A 22,864-nucleotide genomic window follows, 5' to 3' on the forward strand; every position below is an offset into this window, starting at 1 on the left:
TCCACTGTCATGGAGGAGGTGGAGGAGTAGACTGCTTGGAAATGGCGCGCAAGAGCGTGCACTATCGCGCCTGGTTTAGTTAGTGCCTGGCCCTCCTCAGATTTAAGTTGTGCTATCCACCTAGCTCCCCCCTCCCGCCTATCGAGCCATGCCAGGAGCTTCCCAGTCTTATCACCCAGGTCATATATCTTGTGCCGCGTGGCTATCAACTGTTGCTTTGTGCACTCCGTGAGGTACGCCCTATATTTGGCCTGTGCGGCCTTCAGGTCAGAGGCCGACGCCGAAGAGGGGTCCCAAGCCTGGTGTGCCTCTGCCGCGCGTAGCTCTTGTTCGAGCGACTGCAGCTCTGCCTGATTTGCTCGCTTATGCGCTGCTATGGTAGTGAGAGCCTGTCCTCTGAGGACCGTTTTATATGCCTCCCACAATATCGTTGGTGAGGCAACAGAGGGGGCATTTTCCGTAAAGTAGAGGCCTGTTGCCTTCGTAAGCGCATTGTGGATCGCGGGTACCTGGAGATAGCCGGGGCGTATTGATGGGATACGACGACGCGCGAGGCGATAACGTGTACTGCAGGAGCAGCGGGGAGTGGTCAGATATTCCCCTGGGCCTGATCTCTACACTGTCTATGTTTCTAAGACTACCAGCGGAGCCCAGGAAGTAGTTGATCCTAGTGAGACTGTTATGCACCCCCGAGTGGTACGTGTACTGTTGTGTTGTTGGATGATGCAGCCTCCATAAGTCTGACAGCCCCAGTGCTTCGACAAAGCTTCCTAAACGGGACAGTCCCGCACCTCCCGCTCGCCTAGGGTGCCTATCAAGTGATTTGTTTACAACTGCATTAAAATCGCAGCCAAGGATCAGGTCCCCTTCTGGCAGGTCAAGGAGAAACTCACTAAGTGCCGGGAGCGCAGTGGCATGCACTGCAGGAGGAATATAAACGAAGACTATGTTAAGGGGCGTCCCTCCCATTGAGTGGCTATCGCCGCAAACCTACCCGACCCGTCAGTTTTATGTTTGTGTAGAATTAGTGGGTATTGCTTCCGCACCAGTATGCCCACCCCCCTAGACCCTGAGGTAAATTCCGAGTGCGCCACCATTTTGTATCCCCACCGGTCCAATGCTTTCCTAGTGGTGTGAGTAAGATGGGTTTCCTGTAGCAAGACAACCGCCGGAGCGCATCTCTTAAGACTATGCAGGACCAGACCGCGCTTAATTTTGTCTCCCAAACCACGCACGTTCCACGTGAGTAGAGAGAGAGGTGGTATCGGAGTGAGGGAACTCGTCGCAGGCGCCCCTTCACTAGTAGCGGACATTAGAACGCTTGGCATCGAGGGTAATAAAAAGCGCGCTAGGATCGACGAGCATCATGTGTTCTATGGTGGTTGCGTGCACTGCTCTGTGATCATTACTTTGAGTTTGAACAGTAACTGCTGAAAAAACTTGAAAACTATCCCCTCTCCCCCAAACCCCCTCCCTGCCATACTGACTCCAAACTGCCCGCCACCCCAACTCAGCAGAGTGCTCAGAACCCATCCACTGATACATAACTTGCGTGCAAGGAGCGGAAGGTCCGAGGAAGACCAGAGACATCCCCAGTTCGAGCGTCCAAATGTTCCAAGCTGCAGTATAAGTGAGCAGGCACCGCCCAGCCCAGGAAGCATTCCCCTTTACCCTGCACCTTTTAATAAAAAGTTATAGTATAGCGCCTCTCGACCAAGCCTCATGTTGCAGTCGGGCCTCATCTTCCACGGCACCGTCCCGGTCGGTGGGGTCCTCTATCCCTCCCGGAGGCCGCCTTCGACTTGTCCGACCGTCCTGAGTTTTTCACCTGCTGCCATCCCTCAAGCCATTCATGAGCTTCCTCAGGCGATTCGAAAAACCATGTCTTCCCATCCGCCACCACTCGAAGCCTGGCCGGAAATAACATGGAGTAAGATAGTTCACGGGCCCTCAGTCTCTATTTTACTTCCAAGAAGCTTCTCCGGCGCGCCGACACAGCCGCCGTGTAGTGCGGAAAGAAGGACACCAACGATTTCTGTATTCTCAAGGGTGGTGCCACTCGGGCCGTCTGGAGAATGGCATCCCTATCACGGAATTTAAAGACACGGGCCAGGACCGGCCGGGGGGAGCTCCGACCCTAGGCCTGCCCCCGGGCACCCTGTGCGCCCGCTCCACTGAGAAAAAGGCGGAGAGTCCCCTTGGCTGCAGTTCAGTTTTTATGAGGTTCTCCACGTAGAGATCCATGGCCGCGCACCCCTCACTCTCCGGAATACCCGTGATACGCACGTTGTTGCGACGGGATCGCCCTTCCTGGTTATCAAGCCTCTCAGCCATGTGCTTGTTGTCGGCCTCCAGTTGCGACACTTTCTGGAGCAGGAAGCTAGAGTCTTTCGCCAGAGTAGTTGTCACCTTTTCAACCTCCGTGACTCTGGCGGACAATTTCTGAAAGTCGGCTCTGAGGAGCGTCACATCCGTGGAAATAGACCCCACCGTCGTCTGCACATTAGTAAGGGCGGCCATGATATCCTCCAATGTCACTTTAGGCGGACCAGCATCAGCGGCGGCCCTCTCCATGCGACAGGCGTGTTCTGTCAGCGGGGGAGCGTCCTTAGTGTATGCATACTTGTCCAGCTTCCCTTGCTGGTGCTCCCTACTCCCTTTGCCACTCATGATAGGGCCGGAGACCAGTCTATGTAGATGTCTGCTGGCGCTGCAGTGCAAGGGACAGAACGCAGATCCACAGGACCAGTTGTCTTGTCACACACCGCTCAGCTCGAGACGTCGCCGTGACTCCCCAGGCGCTGGCACTGCGTACGAGTAGGATGCACGTTGGCAGGCACACCTGCAAGCCACTCACCAGCACCTCGAGACCCCTACAGCCGCCTGCGTCCATGCATCTCCTCCGTCCGTGCCCCTCGCCATCAAGGGCGCGGTGTGCCGCTGCTCCTCAGGTCACTGCCGCCGCACCCGGCACTTCGAGGCAACACAGGCACTCAGGACAGTGCCCAATCAGAGCGCCGCAGGTGTTAATTCGGGTCCCCACGCCGTGCACCGCTCAATTCAGGCAATCAGCCCCGCCACACTCAGCTGCACATACGCCGCTTGGCTGCCACTGCTCGGTATTCACGCCGCTGTTCACTCACTGCAGTGGTGCGGCTGCGCCGCAGACGTTTGAGCGCTCCGCCTGACAGCTGGGCTCCCGCCTTGGCCTTCGGGCTCCGGGCTCCACCCACAGGCCGTCTCCAGTGCAGTCCGCCGCGCTTCTGGGCTGGAGGCACTTCCCCTCAGCGACCCCGGGTCTCACGCCCAGCACCCGGGTCACGCCTCCAAAATCGAGGCCCCGGCTGCAGCCGAGGATACAGGCCTCATAACGGCGCGGCGCCGGCCGCTTCACAGGCCGCGGGGAGACTTCAAAATTGCACCGCTCGGTGCCGCTTCTGTCCGGCGTCATAGGCTTAGACTGTGTGCTCGCATTAAAGCGCGAATCAGTGATCGGATGGCGGAGAAGACGGTCTCACCCCCGGAGCTCCTTCAGGCTGCGGCCATCTTGCCCGGCAGCTAGCCACGCCCCTCTTTTTATGATTTTTTAATGGAGCGATTTGATCTAGCCTAGTGGTAATATTATTGCAGTAAATTGCATAGTTCTCCACCACTGTCTTATTAGTGTCACACTTCTCAGTAGGCACAAACACTGGGAGAACCTTTGCCTTCTTTAGAAGGTCCTTCCAGTCTCTACTTTGGAATTTCCGGTCGATCTTATAATTTGAATGATTTAGTCCAAGATTGTGTAACTGGAAAATAATCAGATGGTGGTCCAACCATTACACTGGTAGGGCCTCAATTGGTCCCATTATTTGTTCATTAGAAAACAGTAGGTCCAGTATGTGTCCCCCCCTGTGGGTAGATTCCGTAACCCACTGTTGTAGGTTGAGAGTTTCACAAGATTGAATAATATTGTGGTATCCTGAGTCTAGTATCCCATTCGGCCATAAGTTAAAATTCCCTACAACAAGTAATCTGGAGTAGGACAATCCAAGGTTACTCAGGACTTCAATAAATCCTTGTTGAAATAGAGGGCTAGCTGTTCCAGGGGGTCTATAACTGCCTAAACCAGTCAGTAGTTGTCCCTTGGGCTCTTTTATTGAGAAGCCCAAAAGATCGATCCCCTCCAGTTCCTCAATATCAAGAAGGGAAAAGTCCCAATAGTCTTTAAAAATAATCCCCACCCCACCTCCTCGACCACCCAGACGAGGTTTATGGAGGACTTTATATCCAGATGGACAAGCCATGCCCAGCTCCAGGTCTGAGCTAAGATGTGTCCATGTTTCAGTCACGAACAACACATCCAGTTCATACATTTCCACCAGCAATTGAATCTCCAGATGGTGCTTTGGTAGAGACCTAACATTAAGCAGCCCACACCTCAGGCCATCTCTTTTTACAAAATCAGATTTCAGCCCTGCAGTCTCTTCCAGTCTAACCCTGCCCATCCTACCTCCTACTACCCCTAACTCAAACAACTGTTCTCTTGCACAGACGTACCTTCTACCTTCAGCTCCACTTTTACTGATACGAGCAGCGTGGCTGGCGCTGTACGCGGTCAGTGTGCGGATGGGCGCAGACGGGCTTGCCTTAGGCGCACCTTCGGCCCGCCCCCTGCGCGGCCATGCCAGCGTGCTGTTCTTATGGGTGTGGGGCTAACGACTAGACTGGTGACCTCAATGTGGGCGGGTCCGCTCTAACAGGCGGGCACCGCGAGGTCGAAATGCCGGTAAGCACAGGAAATAATGTCTTTGTAGTTGCGATCAGATCAACAGTTTTTATTAAAAAACCAACACAATACAATTTTTAAAAGCAAACGTTATTTCAGAAGTGCAAAAAGTGCAACAGCAGCAGCAAAAGATCTCACGCTCTCGTTTCACACAGCGCTCAACACACCAGTCATAGTCACCTGTGACTTGAAGCACAGGGAGCATGCAGCACATATTGAGACACTGCACTAGAGCAGGGTGCCCTTGGAAACTATTGAAAACACCGGCGGCACTCACTAACATAGTACAAGAGGTCCCAGTCTTCTCTCACCTCCCAGTGCACCAAGGGGCCATGGGTGGGGTCTCCGAGAGGTAAGGAAGAACACTACTAGTGTAACTAGTCCCACACATGGTGCACTACTAGACCCAACCACTACACCCTCCCAAGAAAAAAACAAAATAAAACCTGGACAGAGTTACGACTGAGGAACATGGATCACGGTAAAATGGAATGGAGTCTGCCCCCTCCGCCCTTCTTGACAGCCTGCAATAGCTCAAACATGGCTTACAAAAAAAGCGAAACCATCAGAGGATGAACCTTCCATGTCATCACACATAAATGCCACAGAACCTTTCACCATAAAGAATACATTTGACACTATACTAAAAGCAATACGAGACCCTAAAAATACTACTGGAATAAAAGACTGTACACACAGATTCTTCAGTATAACACCCACAGTAATTATACGATCATACAATTATGCTGTGAGAAAGTCATGGGTGAGTTCACCACCCCTCTTATCTGTAATTTTGCATATCCAAGCAGTGTTTTGAGCTTAGCAGAAGAACTTGTGTTAATACAATGAAGAATGGTACCAAGTATTGATAGTGGCCACACTTTTGGCAGAATAGCCCTGAAGAAGTTCCACCTCAAAAGGGAACGAGAAGAGTAGGATATTTTGTAATCATGATGGAATAAAGAACTATTGGCACCTACTGGAAAGTGACATGTTTAACTTTTGAAGTGAAATGAACTCAATAAGGTCCAAATTGTTTATGTCTCTGCTTATATGGAATTAGTGCCTTTGGCAGCAGGACACCTGAGTAACTGCACCAAAGCATACTGAAAGGACATGCGAGGGGTGAGTGTTTTTGTTAGCCATAGCAGCTTTTGTAAATTATTTCAGCTGATGATGCACAAACAAGCACTAAAAGTTGAGGACATTTTTCTCTTGGAACAGTGGACCATTTGCTGGTGATTGACTTGGCAGATGTGTAGATAGATAGACTTGATAGACTTTTTAACTTCAAAACACTCGCCGCATGAGGCCTATGATCTATACAGCTACAAGCACATATCACAATATTTGAAGTCCCTCAAACAAATTGTAAACCACAAGCTTAGCACATTCAATCTCTTACTTTTCTTGCTGCTTCTTTGTGCCTTAGGCGACTCAGGAAGTACGTCACCTGCCGCAGGATTTGAAACTGCTTCACTGGAGTCAGAAATTGCCTTCTTTTTTTTCTTCTTTTTAGTAGAAGCAGACTCTGAGACACACTGTCCGGGGACATTCAGAGATCCTTCATTCTCTTTTTCCTCACTCCTTGCATCTCCTTCAGTACCAGAAATATTGGCCACTTCGATAATCTTTGAGGTGTTTGTTGCTTCACCACCTGTAACTTTGCCTGTCATAAATAGAAAACAAGTTTACATTGTCTTTGTTGTTTTCTTGGCTTGTGTAAATATAGCCTAATTCTGGCTCAATGTATTCGATTTCCATCTTACAGATTGCTAAAAAACAGAAAAAGCAGCTAACAGCCACAAAAGGAGTCTGAATAAAGAACTACTAAAGAGTGGGGATGTAAGCAATGAGGTACACCAGCATGACAGCCAACGTACCAGTCCACTGCAACACCCAGGGTACCAGTTGCACCTCAACAGCCAAGATATCAAACTTGCCACAAGAGCCAGGACAGTGTGGGTACCAAAACATAACATGATAGCCACGGCATCTAGGAGAGAAGGGATGATAGCCATTTCACAAGCCAGCATAGAACAGGAGAATACGCAAGCCACCGGCCTTAACAATAAAAAAGACAAATTACCTCAGAACAACAGGAAACAGGCCCCCAGAACAAAGAGGACATGCATTTACAATGCAATAGGTCTTGCATTTGAGATACTTTGAGCAATTGGCACTGTAAATGTCAATAGCTTAAATTCTCGCAAATGCGAGCCCTACCCAATTGCAAATATTGTTTTTTCCCCAAGTGCACCATGCCGCGCTTGTACTTAATAGAGGCCACGCCCCTTTCTTTAGATGAGCCGTCTACAGGAAGGGGCGTGGCCTCTATTAAGTGCAAGCGCGGCATGGGGCACTTGGAAACAACCCCAAAAAATATATATGTCTAAAGCAATAGGTGTTGCATTTGCAAGAGTTTAAGCTAATGTCATTTACAATACCAATAAGTCCAACTCTCCTCAATGCGAGACCTACGGCATTCCAAAGAAGAGTCCGCCATTGTCCCGTCTGCGTGAAAAGTGAAAGCACGCATGGTGCGCTGAATGTTTCTGCAAAGCACTTGTGCCTGCTGTAAGACAAAACTCGCCAAAGAAATAGTGCTTACAGACTAAATAACACAGGCGGTGTAAAAACAGAAGTAAAAGGGCCAGCCCTCATGGGAGGTTACAAATAAGGACTAGGTGGTACTAAGGAGGGACTAACGAACAAGTTACTTACCTTCGGTAACGCTTTTTCTGGTGGATACAGTATCTGCCTGTGGATTCCTCACCTTGTGAATATCCCCTGCGCCAGCATTCTACAGAATTTTTTCCCCAGCTCTCTACGCCGACGTTGACATCATAATACCTCGGCTCCGCTCGCGACTCCATATGACGTCACCGGAGCCATAAGAGAGCCACGTCGGCGTGATGACGTCAGTTCCACCCATTTTTTCCGTGCCTCCGAGGCGAACAGGTGGACCGACAACAGATTCAAAGTATACACAGTTTACAACATTCAAACAAATATACATAGTACATATACAAAAAGGAAAGCTAAGGATCAAAAGCATTTCCTATAAGTGTACCAGATAAAACAACATGACAAGCAGAGCATCCTTTAAGGTATACAAAGGTGGACAACGGGGAGGCGGGTTGGCCAGTGAGGAATCCACAGGCAGATACTGTATCCACCAGAAAAAGCGTTACCGAAGGTAAGTAACTTGTTCTTCTGATGGATACATCTGCCAGTGGATTCATCACCTTGTGAATAGATTCCCACAGCTGTCCCACTCCCGGAGGAGGGTGTCCACCTTCCTTTACCAAAAAGTCCTGCAAGACAGAGCGCGCAAAGTTGCTCTCCCTCCTCATCTCAGAGTCTAAGTAATAATGCTTTGCGAAAGTATGGAGGGAGGCCCAAGTTGCAGCTTTACAAATGTCTGCCACAGGAGCACCCCATGCCAAAGCAGAGGTAGAAGATTTAGCTCTAGTTGAATGAGCTCTAATACCCTCAGGAGGAACCTTACCAGCAAGGGCGTAGCAGATCTTGATGGTTAGGATGATCCATCTGGACAGAGTGCGCTTGTGCACAGCTTTGCCTTTTGAGTGTCCAATATAGCCCACGAAGAGCTGATCATCCAAACGAAAATCCTTCGTTCTGTCCACATAAAAACTTACAGCTCTTTTAGGGTCTAATCGGTGAAGTCTTTCCTTCTCCTTGGAAGGATAAGGAGGTGGATAAAACACAGGTAGAGTAATGGATTGCCCCAGATGAAAAGGAGTAACTACCTTAGGTAGGAAAGCAGCCCTGGTCCTTAGAACCATATTTTCGAAGGATAAAAGGGGGTTTCGAACTAAGAGCTTGAAGCTCACTCACCCTCCTTGCCGAGGTTATGGCTACAAGAAAGACCGTTTTAAAAGACAACAGCCTCAAAGGACAGCTATGTAGGGGCTCAAAAGGGGACCCCATCAAAAAAGTTAAGACTAGATTAAGGTCCCACTGTGGCATTACAAAGGGAGTAGGTGGAAACCTGTTAGTAAGACCCTTGATAAATCTTAAAACAATAGGAGATTTAAATAACGACGGCTGATCTGGAAGACACAGAAAAGCCGATAAGGCTGATAAATAGCCCTTAACCGTGGCCACAGCACAACCCTGCTGAGCCAAGGAAAAAGCAAACTGAAGCACATTGGAAAGATGGGGTTTTAAAGGGTCAATGGATCTCTCTCCACACCATTTTACAAACTTAGACCACCTGTAGGAGTAAATAGACTTGGTGGAGTGTCGCCTGGCCGATAAAATAACATCCACCACATCAGGCGGGAGAGAGAAAGAACTCAGGTTTGCGCGTTCAATCTCCATACATGAAGGTGCAGGCTCTGGAGGTGGGGGTGAAGAACCTGCCCCTGCGATTGCGAGAGGAGGTCTGCCCTGAGAGGGAGACGAGGTGGAGGGTGCGATGAAAGAAGTAGATCCGTGTACCACACCCTTCTTGGCCAATCCGGGGCGATCAATATAACTTGGGCCCGGTCTTGGCGAATCTTCCTCAGAACCCAAGGAATCATGGGTATAGGAGGAAACGCATAAAGGAGTTGTGAGCCCCAAGTCAAATGAAACGCGTCCCCCAACGCCCCCTGCATCGGAAACTGGAGGCTGCAGAATGACGGGCAATGCGCGTTCGTGAGTGGCAAAAAGGTCCACCCGAGGTGTCCCCCACTTGCGAAAGACGTGACGAACCACCTCCGGATGGAGCCTCCACTCGTGGTCGGCGGAGAAATGTCGACTGAGACTGTCCGCACGTACGTTCAGCACCCCGGCCAGATTATTCACCATCAAGCAAATCCGATGGTCCTGAGCCCAGGACCAGAGCCGCAACGCCTCTCTGCAGAGACGGTACGACCCTACTCCCCCCTGCTTATTGACATACCACATTGCGGTAGTGTTGTCCGCCAAACGTATCGCCCGCAATTCTAGAAGATTGATATGAGACAATCTCTCCTCTGGAGACCAAAGACTCTTGATCTCTAGATCCCCCAGATGAGCACCCCACCCTAAGATGGAGGCATCCGATATTACTGTGGCCACCGTTGGAGGAAGATGAAAGGGCTTTCCTTGCGACAGGTTGACCTCCACGTTCCACCAAGACAGATCCGCTGCAGCTTCTCTGGAGATCCTGATCGACTCCCTGAGATCTCCGTTGTGCTGATATCACTGCCTGCGGAGACACCACTGGAGTGCCCTCATGTGCCAGCGTGCATGGTTGACCAACAGAATGCAGGAGGCGAACAGCCCGAGCAGGCGAAGGACCGTCAGAACTGGAACAACCGTTCCATTGTGGAATAAAGGGATCATCTCCTGAATGTCGAGAATTCTTTGAGGAGGAGGAAATGCTCGACACACAGTAGTGTCCAGTACCGCCCCTATGAACAGGTTGCGTTGAGAGGGCACCAGGTGAGATTTGGGCACATTGATCGAAAAACCCAAGTCGAATAACAGTTGAGATGTTACCTGCAGATGACGTTGCACCATATCTGGGGACTCTGCTTTCAGAAGCCAGTCGTCCAGGTAGGGAAAGACCGGAATCCCCGACCTCCTGAGATGAGCAGCCACCACTGCCATCACCTTGGTCAAGACTCTAGGTGCAGTAGTAAGACCAAACGGAAGAACCGCAAACTGATAGTGTTGCGACCCAACCGTAAAACGGAGATACTTCCTGTGCGACTTCAGGATTGGGATGTGGAAATACGCATCCTGCAAGTTGATCGACACCATCCAGTCTTCTTGCTGCAGCGCTTGAAGAACCTGTGCAAAGGTTAGCATCTTGAATTTCTCCTGTTTCAGGTAAAAATTCAAAACTCTGAGGTCCAGGATTGGACGCAATCTGCCGTCCTTTTTGGGAATCAGGAAATACCAGGAGCAGCATCCCTGACCCCTTTCCTGCTCCGGAACCACCTCTATCGCACCTTTGTTTAGCAATGCAAGAACCTCCTTCTGCAGAAGAAGCAGATGGTCCTCTGAGCAAAAACCCTGGCAAGGAGGGTAAAGGGGAGGAAACTCTCGAAAGGGAAGGGCGTACCTATTCTCCACGAGGTTTAAAACCCAAAAGGTACGTCGTGACCGATTTCCAACCTCGCAGAAAGTGGGACACCCGACCCCCCCACAGGTCTCACATGATCTAGGATGGGGGATCTAGGGCTGCTTCCCTGAAGCTTTATTGGGAGCAGAGGAGGCTGAAGATGAGGAGGGATTGCGACCAGAACCTCTCCGGCCCCTTTGTCTTCCTCTATATGATCTACAGAGTGGATTTTGCTGCTGCTGTTGCTGCTGTTGCCGAGGTTGACGGAAGGAACGAAAGGATGACCTCCCAAATCCTCTATACTTCCTGAAGCCAAAACCCTTAGCCTGCGTCTGCAAACCCAAAGATTTTGCAGTAACCCTGCTATCTTTAAATCTTTGCAAGGCGGAATCAGCTTTTTCCCCCAAAAGCTTTTCCCCATCAAAGGGTAAGTCGACTAGGGTGGCCTGAACATCAGCAGAGAAGCCGGAAGAAGGAAGCCAAGCCTGCCTTCTAGTGGCTATAGAAGATCCCATAATCCTAGCCACGGAATCAGCCGTATCTAGGCCCGACTGAATAACTTGCCTAGCGGCAGCCTGAGTGTCCGCAACAGCCTCCATAAAAGAGTTCTTCTCCTCATCAGGCAGTTTAGGGGCTAACTGCTTCACCGAGTCCATTAAAGCATGAACGTAGCACCCCATTAGGCAAGTGGCATTAGTTGACTTAAGTGCCATGCTTCCAGATGAAAAGACGTTTTTAGCTGACTGTTCGATCTTTTTAGAGTCCCTGTCAGCTGGTGCTTGAGGGAAGGCGCCTGAAGATTGCTTCGAACAGGAAGCTTGCACTCCAAGGCTCTCTGGTGAAGGGTGAGAGGAAAGGAAGCTCGGGTCCCCCGGAGCTACCCTATACCTCCTTGCCACTTGTCTGGAGACTGCAGGTGAAGAAAAAGGCTTGCGCCAAACGTCCATAACAGGCTCTAAAATAGCCTCAAGATGGTGAATGAAGGACTTCAGTTAAAACGTTTGGCTTGTACTCTGCAGAGGGCAACTGTAAGTCCAACAACTCTGCAGCCTTCCTGATGACTAAGTGATAAGGAGCCAACTCTTGTGGAGGAGAAGATCTGGCAGAAGAATGCTCTCATTCTGGAGTAGTATCTAGTCCACTTGCATCCTGAATGCCCTCAAATTCATCAGTGGAATCACCAACTTCCCCTTCCTCCAATTCTTCCCTATATCGCTCCTCCTCTATAATCCTCTGTGCCTCTCTCCGAGAACGGATCCGAGGGCAAGGCGTCGGCAGCGCCGTACGCGGAGTCGGCGGCACCGAACGTGGAGTCAGCGGCGCAGGAGGCGTATGTGGCGCCAGACGCGGCACAGATGGAGTCAGCGCCGGCGTTGAGGGAGGCTCTGAAGAAGGCAAACGATCCAGTCTAGGCCGGGAGGATGGAACTCCAGACGGCGCCGGGAACTGCCATGAAGGAGCCATCGGCAAGAAGGGCATTAAAGGTGCCTGAGCATAATGTTGCGGCACACCCAAACTAAACGCCATTGGACCCACAGGACCAGAAGGTGCGCCGGATGGGAAGGCAGCTCTTTGGAAAACCCCATACATTGCATTAAGAAAAAGCGTCGGATCCGCACACTGGATTCGGGAAAGGCGGGTATGAGTTCGACCCTGAATCCAGTCGAGGAGTAGCTGGAGCCGGAGCCTAAGTATCCTCAGCAGGAACCGCAGATTGAGCTGGCACTGGAGAAAGATCTTCCACCTGCTCCGGCTCGGCGTCGGAAGCTGGAGAGTCCACTGGCGCCGGTGACTGCGCCGGAGACTGCGCTGGAGTCTGCGCCGGAGTCAACTTGGGCGAAGGTGACTTCTCCGGAGACATACGAGGAGAAGGGGAAGGCGAAGGAGAAATTAATTCCTTACTTCCACGTCAAGGCAACGGCGACTTCGAAGCCTTACTCTTCGACGATCGGCGTCGAGAGCTATGCTTCCTCTTCTTTTTGTGCCTCCTCGACTTCGAATTTTACGACTCCGGCTTCTCCTTCTTCCTACCTCTCCTTTCTCGCCTTGGCCATGAAAAGCTTCGCTTCTCTCTCTTTCAGGGCCTTGGGATTCATCTTTCTGCAGCCGGAACAGTCGTCCACATCATGGTCCGATAAAAGGCACCATAAACAATCTTCGTGGGGGTCAGTGATGGACATGTGACCCCCACATTCCCTACAAGGCCTGAAACCGGACTTCCTCGTCGAAGACATGACAAATCCAGAAACAGTAACCCACTGCAAGACTACAAAGTAGCAGGAGAGTGCTGGAAAACTATTACGCGTCGACGGCGGGGAAAAAAGGGAACTAAATGTAAAAAAATAAATGTAAATTTGATACTTGTATAGCGCACTACTCACCCGCAAGGGTCTCAAGGCGCTTGTACGAATACCGCTGTGGAACCCATCCTGGCTTTCATGGTGAGGCGTCCATTCCTGGGCACCCCCAAGGTGGAGGCCAGGCATCCTTAGCGTTGTGGGGGCCGTTGTGGAGATTAAGCAAGCTAATGCCCAGAGTTGCAGAGTGGGACTCCATGATTGGAATAGGCACCGAGGCGAGAATTATTAGGTCCGTGGAATTTTTGAGCCCAAGACCCGCCGAGGCGGGGAATTGAACCCTGGTCCCGGGCTAGACCTCTGCATCAGGGTCTGCCGCTCTAATCATTGAGCCACACTTCTCCACATCATCACGCCGACGTGGCTCTCTTATGGCTCCGGTGACGTCATACGGAGTCGCGAGCGGAGCCGAGGTATTAAGACGTCCACGTCGGCGTAGAGAGCTGGGGAAAAAATTCCGTGGAATGCTGGCGCAGAGGATATTCACAAGGTGAGGAATCCACTGGCAGATGTATCCATCAGAAAAGCTGATTAATGAATCAGAAGCCAGCATTTACAAAGGCACAAGCCAAGGGAAAATATAGGCGGAGAGTAGGCAGAGCTTCTAGTACATACTCTAATGCAACATGCCTCACAGAGCAGCGCATGCGCTGCCCAGGCTCGACCAAAACACAAGATGTTCTTTTTTAGGTAATTAAGGAGAGATGATACAGGAAAACATACATAAACGAATATGCAAGACAGGCCAGCAACATTTAAGCTGGTGTTGGAAAGGTTTGCTCTTATGTCCAAGTAAGAATGGGTAAACTACTTCTGATGGAGTTGGATAAGGAACTAATAGAGTTTCAATCAACATAAGAAGAGCCTACAGTTAAAAACAAATACCAAGAAACTCAAGCAAGAGTACAAAGAAAAAACAACTGAAGAATGAACACATGAGAAGAGACAAACTGTATAACGAGTTTCATTTGTAGATTAATTGTGTAACAATCTGAGAGTAAAAGTACCTTTGTTTAGCAGGCTCATAACCTTCTCCGTTGACAACATGCAGCTTAATAATATCACAGAGAAATCATTTCATGCACCCAGTGCTTAATTTGTGCCAGTGTTTGCTGGTGTGTGGCCCGGCATTTAATTCTGAACATAGGCGCTTATTTATGATAGTCCACCACATAGTGGAGCTATCTGTATCTTTTTTACCAGAGCACCTCAGTTTGATATTTAAATATACAACTAAAAAGATTGATTCTAGCCCACCTAGGTCATGCTTAAAGGTTTGGATGGCCTGAAATTGTCCAAAGTGACAAATCTGTAGGAGTGTGACGCTTATTAGGTAGTGTTGATACTGCACTTGACAGTGATGGCAGGTCCGGTTGGAAGCGCAAGCTGCAGAGGCCTCCTGAACAATCGCATAAGCCCTGGCACTTATTTATTACAAATCAAGCACTGTGCAGTACCTTTAGATCTACTTCTATTCAACTGTCTTTTTTTCTGCACCCCAGGAATGCATTTTTGGATAAGGCCTTACTTTCATTTCATTTTTTCTTTCTTAACTCAACCATAGCCTTCTCCGGACTGCACACTATGTAAATTCTGCTGATGGGCATCTGCCCCAAGTATGGCAGTGTTATTTTTAAACGCTTATGAGTTGTGCATCATTGAAACAAAGCCTAAGGTGTGCAGGCGTGGCTTGGGCATAGCTGCTGATTGAGGAATGGCAGCAGGAATAAAGGACATCGGGTCATGTCACGTCTATGTTGTGCAGATGCACTGCATGAATGTTGCTCCCTAGAAATGTCTACAATTACTTCTTTTGCACCATCCGAAACACCAGTTAAAGAATTGAAATAATTCAGAAACAGTCTACCTCTAAATCAACAGGCAGCTCATGTGATAGGTGAAGAAAGTGCTGCCACTTGGGCGAGAAGGTTACAGCACGGGAGGGGAGAGGAGAGGCTACATTTCTGGAGGCACCTATGCAGGCATGGGGAAGACAGACCGAACCGGTGAAGGAAGACACGGAACTTGCAACAGGGTGAAAAGGCACTAAAGACTTTGGAGAGAGTCTGAGGCAAAAGGGAGTAGGTATAGGGTGAAAGAGCCCCGCGGATCAAAGAAGAAGCCACACGAAGGGCATGGCTGGGGGAGGGAGGCGGGAACAATTGTGGAAGCGTCCTCAGATTTAAGTCAAAGACACCCGTCTCCCTCTCTCTCTCTTTGACCACCTCTTCCCTTCCCTACTCCACTCCCTGCGACCGGGTTCTCCCTTGACTCTTCATCTAGCTCCACCCATTACTCCCCATCTCCTCCCCTGACCCCCCACAGCCCAATAGGCTGCACCCTCGGGAGGCACGGGTCGACCCTCTTCCCCCCCCCTCCCCTGTGCCCTCCTCTCCCATTCTTCCCCCCTCACAGTGTGCTCCCCCTTCATCACTTCAACCTTAGCTCTAGCTAATACGCTCCTCGTCCAATCTGCACCGTCCCGGTACTCCAATCTTATTTCCTCCCCCATCCCTATCTGCCACCCCCTATTTAGTCCACCTCTCCTCCAACCTTCTCCTCCAGTTAACTTTCCTTACGTTCCCCCTATTGCCTCGTCTCCTCTTTTCTACCCCCTCTTCCCCTTGCTATGTACCCCGATTTCTTCACAAACCCATTCCATCTCTCTTCTTCCCCCCACTCCTCCAGTAATGCTGTGCTACCCCCTTTCCCCCCTTGGTAACCCTTTCCCTCCCTCGAGCCTAGAAGAACCACTTTCTCTTTTCAACTTCCCTATCTCCTAACCCCCCTCACTCTGCCAGGTGCCTGTTCCCACCTCACCTAGCTGACAGGACCGCTCCAACCCCCTCCCCTCTCTTCCTCCCAAACCTCCTTCCTTCCTATGACTCCACACATCCCCCCCCCTCTTTCCGCCCCACCGCCTGGCTCCTCACCTATCTCCCCCTAATTTTGTCCTTAATTCCTATCCTTCTTGCAAAGTCAACTAAGACAACTCTCCTTTCACCTCTGATGCACCTACGCCCGCTCTCAACCACCACCTTTCCCCACCTCGGAACCCTGTACCCCATCTCCCCTCCCATACCCCCACCTCTACCTGCCTTCCACCGCCAATTGCATCCCCTCCTGTTTCCATCAAGCCACCCAACATGCCGTGCTCTACCCTACTCTCGCTGGAAAATAAGCTAGGTTCTCTCATCACCTCCTTCTCCCAACTTGAAGCTACCATTTCACTTTTAATCTCCAAGATTTCCACCTTTCCATACACCTCAATTCCTTTGGAAAACACTCACCTTCCCACGAGATGTACATCGCCCCCACACACCAAAATAGCCAATCATAACTAGGGCTCCCGGTTTTCAGTTTAAACGGATTTTTACATATAAATACAGACGGAAAACAAGTTTTCCTTTATCTGTATTTATATATAAAAACGGGAAAATACTAGTATATTTTGTCATTGACATCAATAGAATCACACCCCCAACCATCTGGTGTCTCCCCCTCCTTAGAGGGTTAAGAGGTGTCAGCCCGGGCTGAGACAGCTTCCAGGGCGCACACATAGCCACCGCACCAGAGTACTTCACAGGTCTTTGAAAGACCGTTTACTTGTTCTTTCACCCCTTAGCCCCTGCCTCTTCACTCTGCCGATTGCACCAGCACCCGCCTTTTCCTCGCAGACTGGGTTTTACAAGGGCAACTTGTGATGCGCGCACATACAGGTGGTAGGTTAAAAAGGGCTGGTGCGGTATATTAAACCAGCCAGTTTACAGTCGACGCCCACGCTGCAAACTGCTTCAGTTACAGCCAGAGCAACAGCAGTAAGCAAATCTTCGTCTAGCCTGGCGAGTGCAATATACAGACGGGTGTAAGGGTCGGACCCCCCTTTACAGGTCGGCCAAATCCCCACACCGGCACTCGGGTCACACACCCCGTGCATGAAAGACTGCTAAGGCTATGGTTTGGTAATTCTGAAGGCTTTAGCCATCCCTCGAATGTCAAGAATATGACAAGATTTGCTTGCACTAAATGCAATCACAGTTGCTCACAGTTTAAAATCTTTATGATATGTAAAACCAAGACAGCCTGTGTGCTGGAGGCGAAGCCGTGAATAAACATACTCTCAGTGCAGTCCAACTAGGAATGCGGGGGGATTAAGAGAAGTTTTCAAGGTAAGATTTTTTAAAAAATGAGAAACAAACAAAGAGCTTTATTGTGCGTGGAACTGAGAACGGAGACAAGAGGCGAGTCGGCTTAAGCACCACAATGAAATGGATCCAAAAACAAGAAGAAACACTTTTGCTGCAAATGTCTTTGTCTGACATTTTTCTATTCCAAAATGCAGCCTCAGGAGGAGAGAAAAAAAGGTTTTAACATACAAACAATAAATACATAATTAAATAAAGCAAGACAGAGTAGTCGCAAAGTGGCCAGATTGGTTTTATTTACACTGAAACACATTAGCGCCACCTTACAGATTTTGCCAGCGAAGCGCTACTTTTCTTTTCATGTTGTTAGCTTTTCAAGCAAAAACACTCATTTATTTCTGAATAATGAGTGTAAAAACTTAAAGTTGTATTCCCTATGAGTGTTTGCTTTTTTCCAGTATATTGTAACTTTTTTTCAGGCAGCATATTACTGTAGTCTAGAGCATAATTTGAATTGAATTGCTTCCAGGTGTTTATAGCGGGGCATAATTGGGTTGCAGCTGAAGGCAGTGTGAGTTTCTCAGTGGGGCTCTGAGACAAATAGCTTGTGATAGCACTTTTAAGCATATTTGGGACATTCTGCAAATGGCAAAGTTTTCAGATGAATGTATAGTGTTGACCAATAACAACCGAGCGCATGTGTGCATTGCCAATTTAAATAAATGTGGAAAAGTACTAGCTGTAGCGTCGTCTTTTGCTTATGACAAAAATAAATGTGGATAAATACAGAAAAAATGCCCAAAAAATAAATATGGATAAATACAGATGGAAATGGCAAAAATATAAATACCATAAAACCGGGAGCCCTAATCATAACCTGTCGGCTGCAAACATCGCAAACTCACACAAGTCCTCAAACGCCACCCTTCTTCCACTTTCCTTTGCAAGTAACCCTACTATCTACACTATTACGACCATCTCCTCTGTCAGAACCACTCGTCCACCTAAACCCTCCCGAGCACCCTCGTATAAGTACAATATCCCTATCACCCCTCATAGCCCAAGTGCCCCCGTCACCAAAACAGTCTCGACAGAGCTGCGCTGTCTGCTGCACAACTGCAGATCTGCAATAAAACACAAACTTGAAATCTCCGACACCATCATCCTTCACAATATTGACATGCTCTTCCTCACAGAGACCTGGTTCAATGATACCTCCCACTCTATGTTTGATCTCCTATTACCCACAGGCTATTCTATATTTAGAAATGACAGAATAGGCAAAGTTGGGGGAGGTGTTGCAGTCATCTTTAGAAACTCTCTTGAACTTAAGGCTTTTCCTAACAGCTCCTTCCGTACTTTTGAACTGCCTATCTCGTAAGCTTCAATTGCACCACCGCTCACCCCTCAGATTCCATGCCATTTACCGCCCGCCTGGTAGCGGCCCTTCGTTTATGGAGGAACTCACTGACTTCATCAGCGACCAACACTCGTAAAGTGACAATCAGATCTTCGTGGGTGACTTCAATCTCCACTGGGACTCGCTTCAAGACTCTTCTATGAAAATGCTGGCCACCTTCCTCTCTGCAAACGATCTTATCCAACACTGCACAGAAACAACACACTCTAAGGGCTCTATCCTGGACCTTGTTATTTCTAAAGCAGGCATGCTTACTATCGCTATCCCTATTCTCTCATCACCTATCACACTCTATAACTCTCGGTCAACCTAAGAGGGCTACTTCCTGGTTCTGTGAGACTAAAAATATTGACCTTGGTACCGTCTGTGATTGAGCTTTGCTATCACTTCCAAGGCTAGACCCGAACCTGGATGTTAAACTCACCTCCCAATGCCTCACAGTCCTTGCAGTCGAAATCAATAATGTCGCTCCTATTCAAAGCAAAAAGAAAAGGCCTACTCCCTCAGCACCTTGGTTCAACAAATCCCTTTATGAAGAAAGGAAGTACCTAAGAATCTTGGGGAAACAATGGAGACAAGCGCCCTCCACCGATAATTTGGCCACGCTTCGTTCAGCAAGATCCAAGTACCACAAGCACATCTTCCTTGAAAAAGCATCGCACTTCAGAACCCTCCTCGACTCAGCCAAAAATAGTCCCAAAAAATATTCGATCTCATCAAGAATCCAAACTGCTCTCCCCCAACCTCCAAGTTGGAGGATTCTACAAAGAAAGCAGCGGAATTCCCTATATTCTTTGACGAAAAAGTGAAATCACTTGTGGATCAGGTCATTCATCCTACCCCTCCAGAGGAGCGCAAATCCTTAGCCATTTGGCAGAACTTTGACCCCATCTCTGAAGATGCCCTCCTCAAATGCATCCTCGAAACAAAGCCCTCCAACCATTCTCTTGACCCCATCCCTAGCGCCATTGCCATCAACTTTTATACCTATTCTCTTTCCTATTGGATCACTCTGGTTAACCTCTCCCTCTGTCAAGGCTCCCTTCCTGTTTCCTTCAAAACTGGGCAGGTTACCCCTCTGCTTAAATAACCCACCACTGATGCAAACGACCTCAACAACTTCCGCCCCAACTTACCTTTTCTTGCGAAAATCACAGAAAGATGTGTAGTAAACAACTCTCCCGACATATCAAGGAAAATTATCTTCTTGACAATTTCCAGTCTGGCTTCATTCAAAACTGCAGCACTGAAACAGCCCTGCTGCAAGTGATTGATGACGCGCTGCGGATACTCGATTCGGGGGGAGTCTAGTCTTCTAATTCTCCTTGACCTTTCTGCAGCCTTTGACACTGTCAATCACAACACTCTCTTTAACACTCTTCAACAGAGAATGGGCATGGAGGGCACTATGCTTAAATGGTTTGCTTCCTTCCTCTCGGACAGATCCCAAATGATCAAAATAGAGTACAGTCTTTCATCTCCTTTGGCGCAGGTCAAGGTGTTCCTCAAGGCTCTATACTTGCACCCACTCTGTTCAACCTCTATTTGGAACCATTGGGAAATCTCCTAAGTAAATCCGGGATCCTCTATCATCTCTATGCGGACGACACTCAAATCTAACTCAAGGTGGCCTCCACTCACGATCTCTCCATCCTAAACTCTACTCTCGACTCCATTCAAAACTGGATGTTAACTCATCAAATGATTCTGAATCCCTACAAAACTGAATTCCTCTTCCTCCTCTCCTCCTCAATTTCGCCTCCTCCGGTTCAATCATGGATGGATCAGATGAATCTACTTAACAATAAACCCATCACTGTCGACAGCGCAAAATCCCTTGGTGTCATTCTCGACAAAAAACTCAATCTACTCTCCCACATCAATTCCATTGCAAAGTCTGCTCGATACCAACTGTGCCTTCTTTGGGGGATTTGTTGCTTCTTCCCGGAGCAAGACCTTAAAACCCTGGTCCAATCGCTGGTTCTCTCTAGATTGGACTACTGCAATTGTCTTCTTACTGGTCTCCCCAAATCCCACCTGTCTTCCCCATAAATCTGTTCTCCATTCAGCAGCTCGTTTAATATATGGGGCCAAAAGAAGCGACCACATCACACCCATTTTATCCACCCTTCGTTGGCTTCCCATCGAGGCAAGATCTATCTACAAGACTGCCCGTATCACCCACAAAGCCTTGCACTCCTCCTCTCCTCGCTAACTGGCAAATAAACAAATACTCTGGAGGGTCTAGACCATCACATAATGCGGAAAATGTATTGCATGAACCCCCCACTTTCAAAAAGGAAAGATCGATGGCCCAATCCTTTTCAGGCCACGCGGTGAGAATCTAGAACTCACTTCCGCCTCAGCTCCGGACCACCACCTCTTCCCGGTCCTTCAAAACTGACCTCAAACTTCTCCTCCTTCAAAGACACTTCCAAATCTAACTCACGCCCTCTCTATTCCCTGAAGGAAGTTCTTCCACTATAGGAAAGTCTGTACTCCATGCCTATAGAAGTGCCTTCCCAGTGTATTCTTGTGTTTTGAGTGTCTGCGAGTTATTGCAGTTTTATACTTCTACCTGTATCTGGTACGCTTATGTAACTTGCACACATGTGACTTTTTCCTCTTGTAACGTATCGTTTGCTACCTCTTCTTGTATTTTGTTTGCTTTTGATACATGCACAATTGTCACTTTTGCCTCATGTAATGAAATGTTTGCTTTTGTAACATGCCCACTTGTAATTTTCTGCTCATGTAACGCTACTGTTCCTATTGTGAAGCGCTCCGACACCTTCAGGTAAAGTCCGCGCTTTATAAAAACGCATTAAAATAAATAAATAAAAAGTAACAGTGGCTGCAACCGGAGTTGAGGCAGCGCCGTGTGTGCTGAAGAGGCGTGGGTAGGAGCCCGAGTAAGGGAGGGTGAGGGCTGCCCCAGTATGGCAAAACAAAAAAAACGCAAGCACTATGAAGCGACAGCTTGTCTGGTTAAAACAAAATGAGGCCACTAAGGGCATAGATGGGGGGGGGATGAGAATAATAGAGTCAGCAGATTTGTTTAATTAAAACAGCGCCCGCTTTGCAGGTGTCTCTGCATCAAGGGAGGGAGGTTGTGGCGGGGAGCCGATTTTAAAGTTATTTATTTGCCCTGCGCATGTAGCGCAGGGTTAAACCAACATTCAAACATAAGTGGGTGTTTACAATCCAACTACCAGCGATGTTGCAGCAAGGTGGTACACTACAGTGGCCTCAATCTTCAATCCCAGTTGCAGTTGTGCGGTGGCTTTACTTAACTTTATGCCGCTTCAGACTTGACAGAAGGGATTATTTTGGATCATTATTATTATTATTGAGGAAGAGCAGCCTTGCTAAGCAGCCGCAGGTTCAGGTTTAAGAAGCCTTTTTAATGGGCAGCTTGACACAAGAACAGACTTATGCGCATGATGGCCCGGGAAGTGGGTGCCATGGTAAATAAAATAAAAAAAATAAAAACACAATCATACAAATGGGTGCCGTGCTAACATATTTAGCGCGGCGCCCGTGCTGTTACTACAAAAGCGGGCGTTATTGAGTTGTCTCCTTCTGTCTCCTATGGCCCCTGAAGAGCACCCAGTTTGCTACGAGTTAAACAAGCCGGTGGTCACAACTGCGCATGAGAGACCCCCCTGCAGTAAAAGAAACTCATTAAAGAAAATAGTGCTTACAGATTAAAGAAGACCATGTAACAACCGAAGTAAAAGGGCGAGTCCTCATGAGAGGTTACAAATTAAGACAAGGCGGTACTAAGGAGGGACTAACACATCTAATAACGAATCAGAAGCCAGCATTTATGAAGGACAATGACACAAGCCAATGACAAATATGGGTGGTAAGTGGGCGGGTCTTCAAGTACATACTCCAATACAGCATGGCTCGCAGGGCAGCGCATGCACTGCCCAGGCACAATCTAAAAAAGGCCACAAGACTAATCAGGAAACACCTCCCTCTAAGACTGATCAGTGAAAAGCTCCCTGCCCCAAACATCCAGGGGGGTGGGGCCGGGGTCAGGCCGGATTATCCTTGGCAACATTGGGGGACCATGTGTTAATCAGCAGCTCTTTGACCTGGGGG

At 48.8% G+C, this 22,864-nt stretch overlaps 1 protein-coding gene across 4 annotated transcripts in view; it reads right to left on the reverse strand.

Annotated features, from left to right (window-relative positions):
• BDP1 (BDP1 general transcription factor IIIB subunit) overlaps positions 1 to 22,864 on the reverse strand; it is a 1,439,438-nt gene that overhangs the window by 1,186,041 nt on the left and 230,533 nt on the right. For all 4 annotated transcript variants that reach the window (XM_085632357.1, XM_085632359.1, XM_085632358.1 and 1 more), the window contains exon 11: positions 6,177 to 6,440. In XM_085632357.1, coding sequence (XP_085488483.1) covers positions 6,177 to 6,440 — 264 coding nt within the window. The remainder of the gene's footprint in view (positions 1 to 6,176; positions 6,441 to 22,864) is intronic.

The sequence above is a fragment of the Triturus cristatus genome, chromosome 2_1 (genome assembly GCF_964204655.1).
Source record: "Triturus cristatus chromosome 2_1, aTriCri1.1, whole genome shotgun sequence".
Lineage (NCBI taxonomy): Eukaryota > Metazoa > Chordata > Amphibia > Caudata > Salamandridae > Triturus > Triturus cristatus.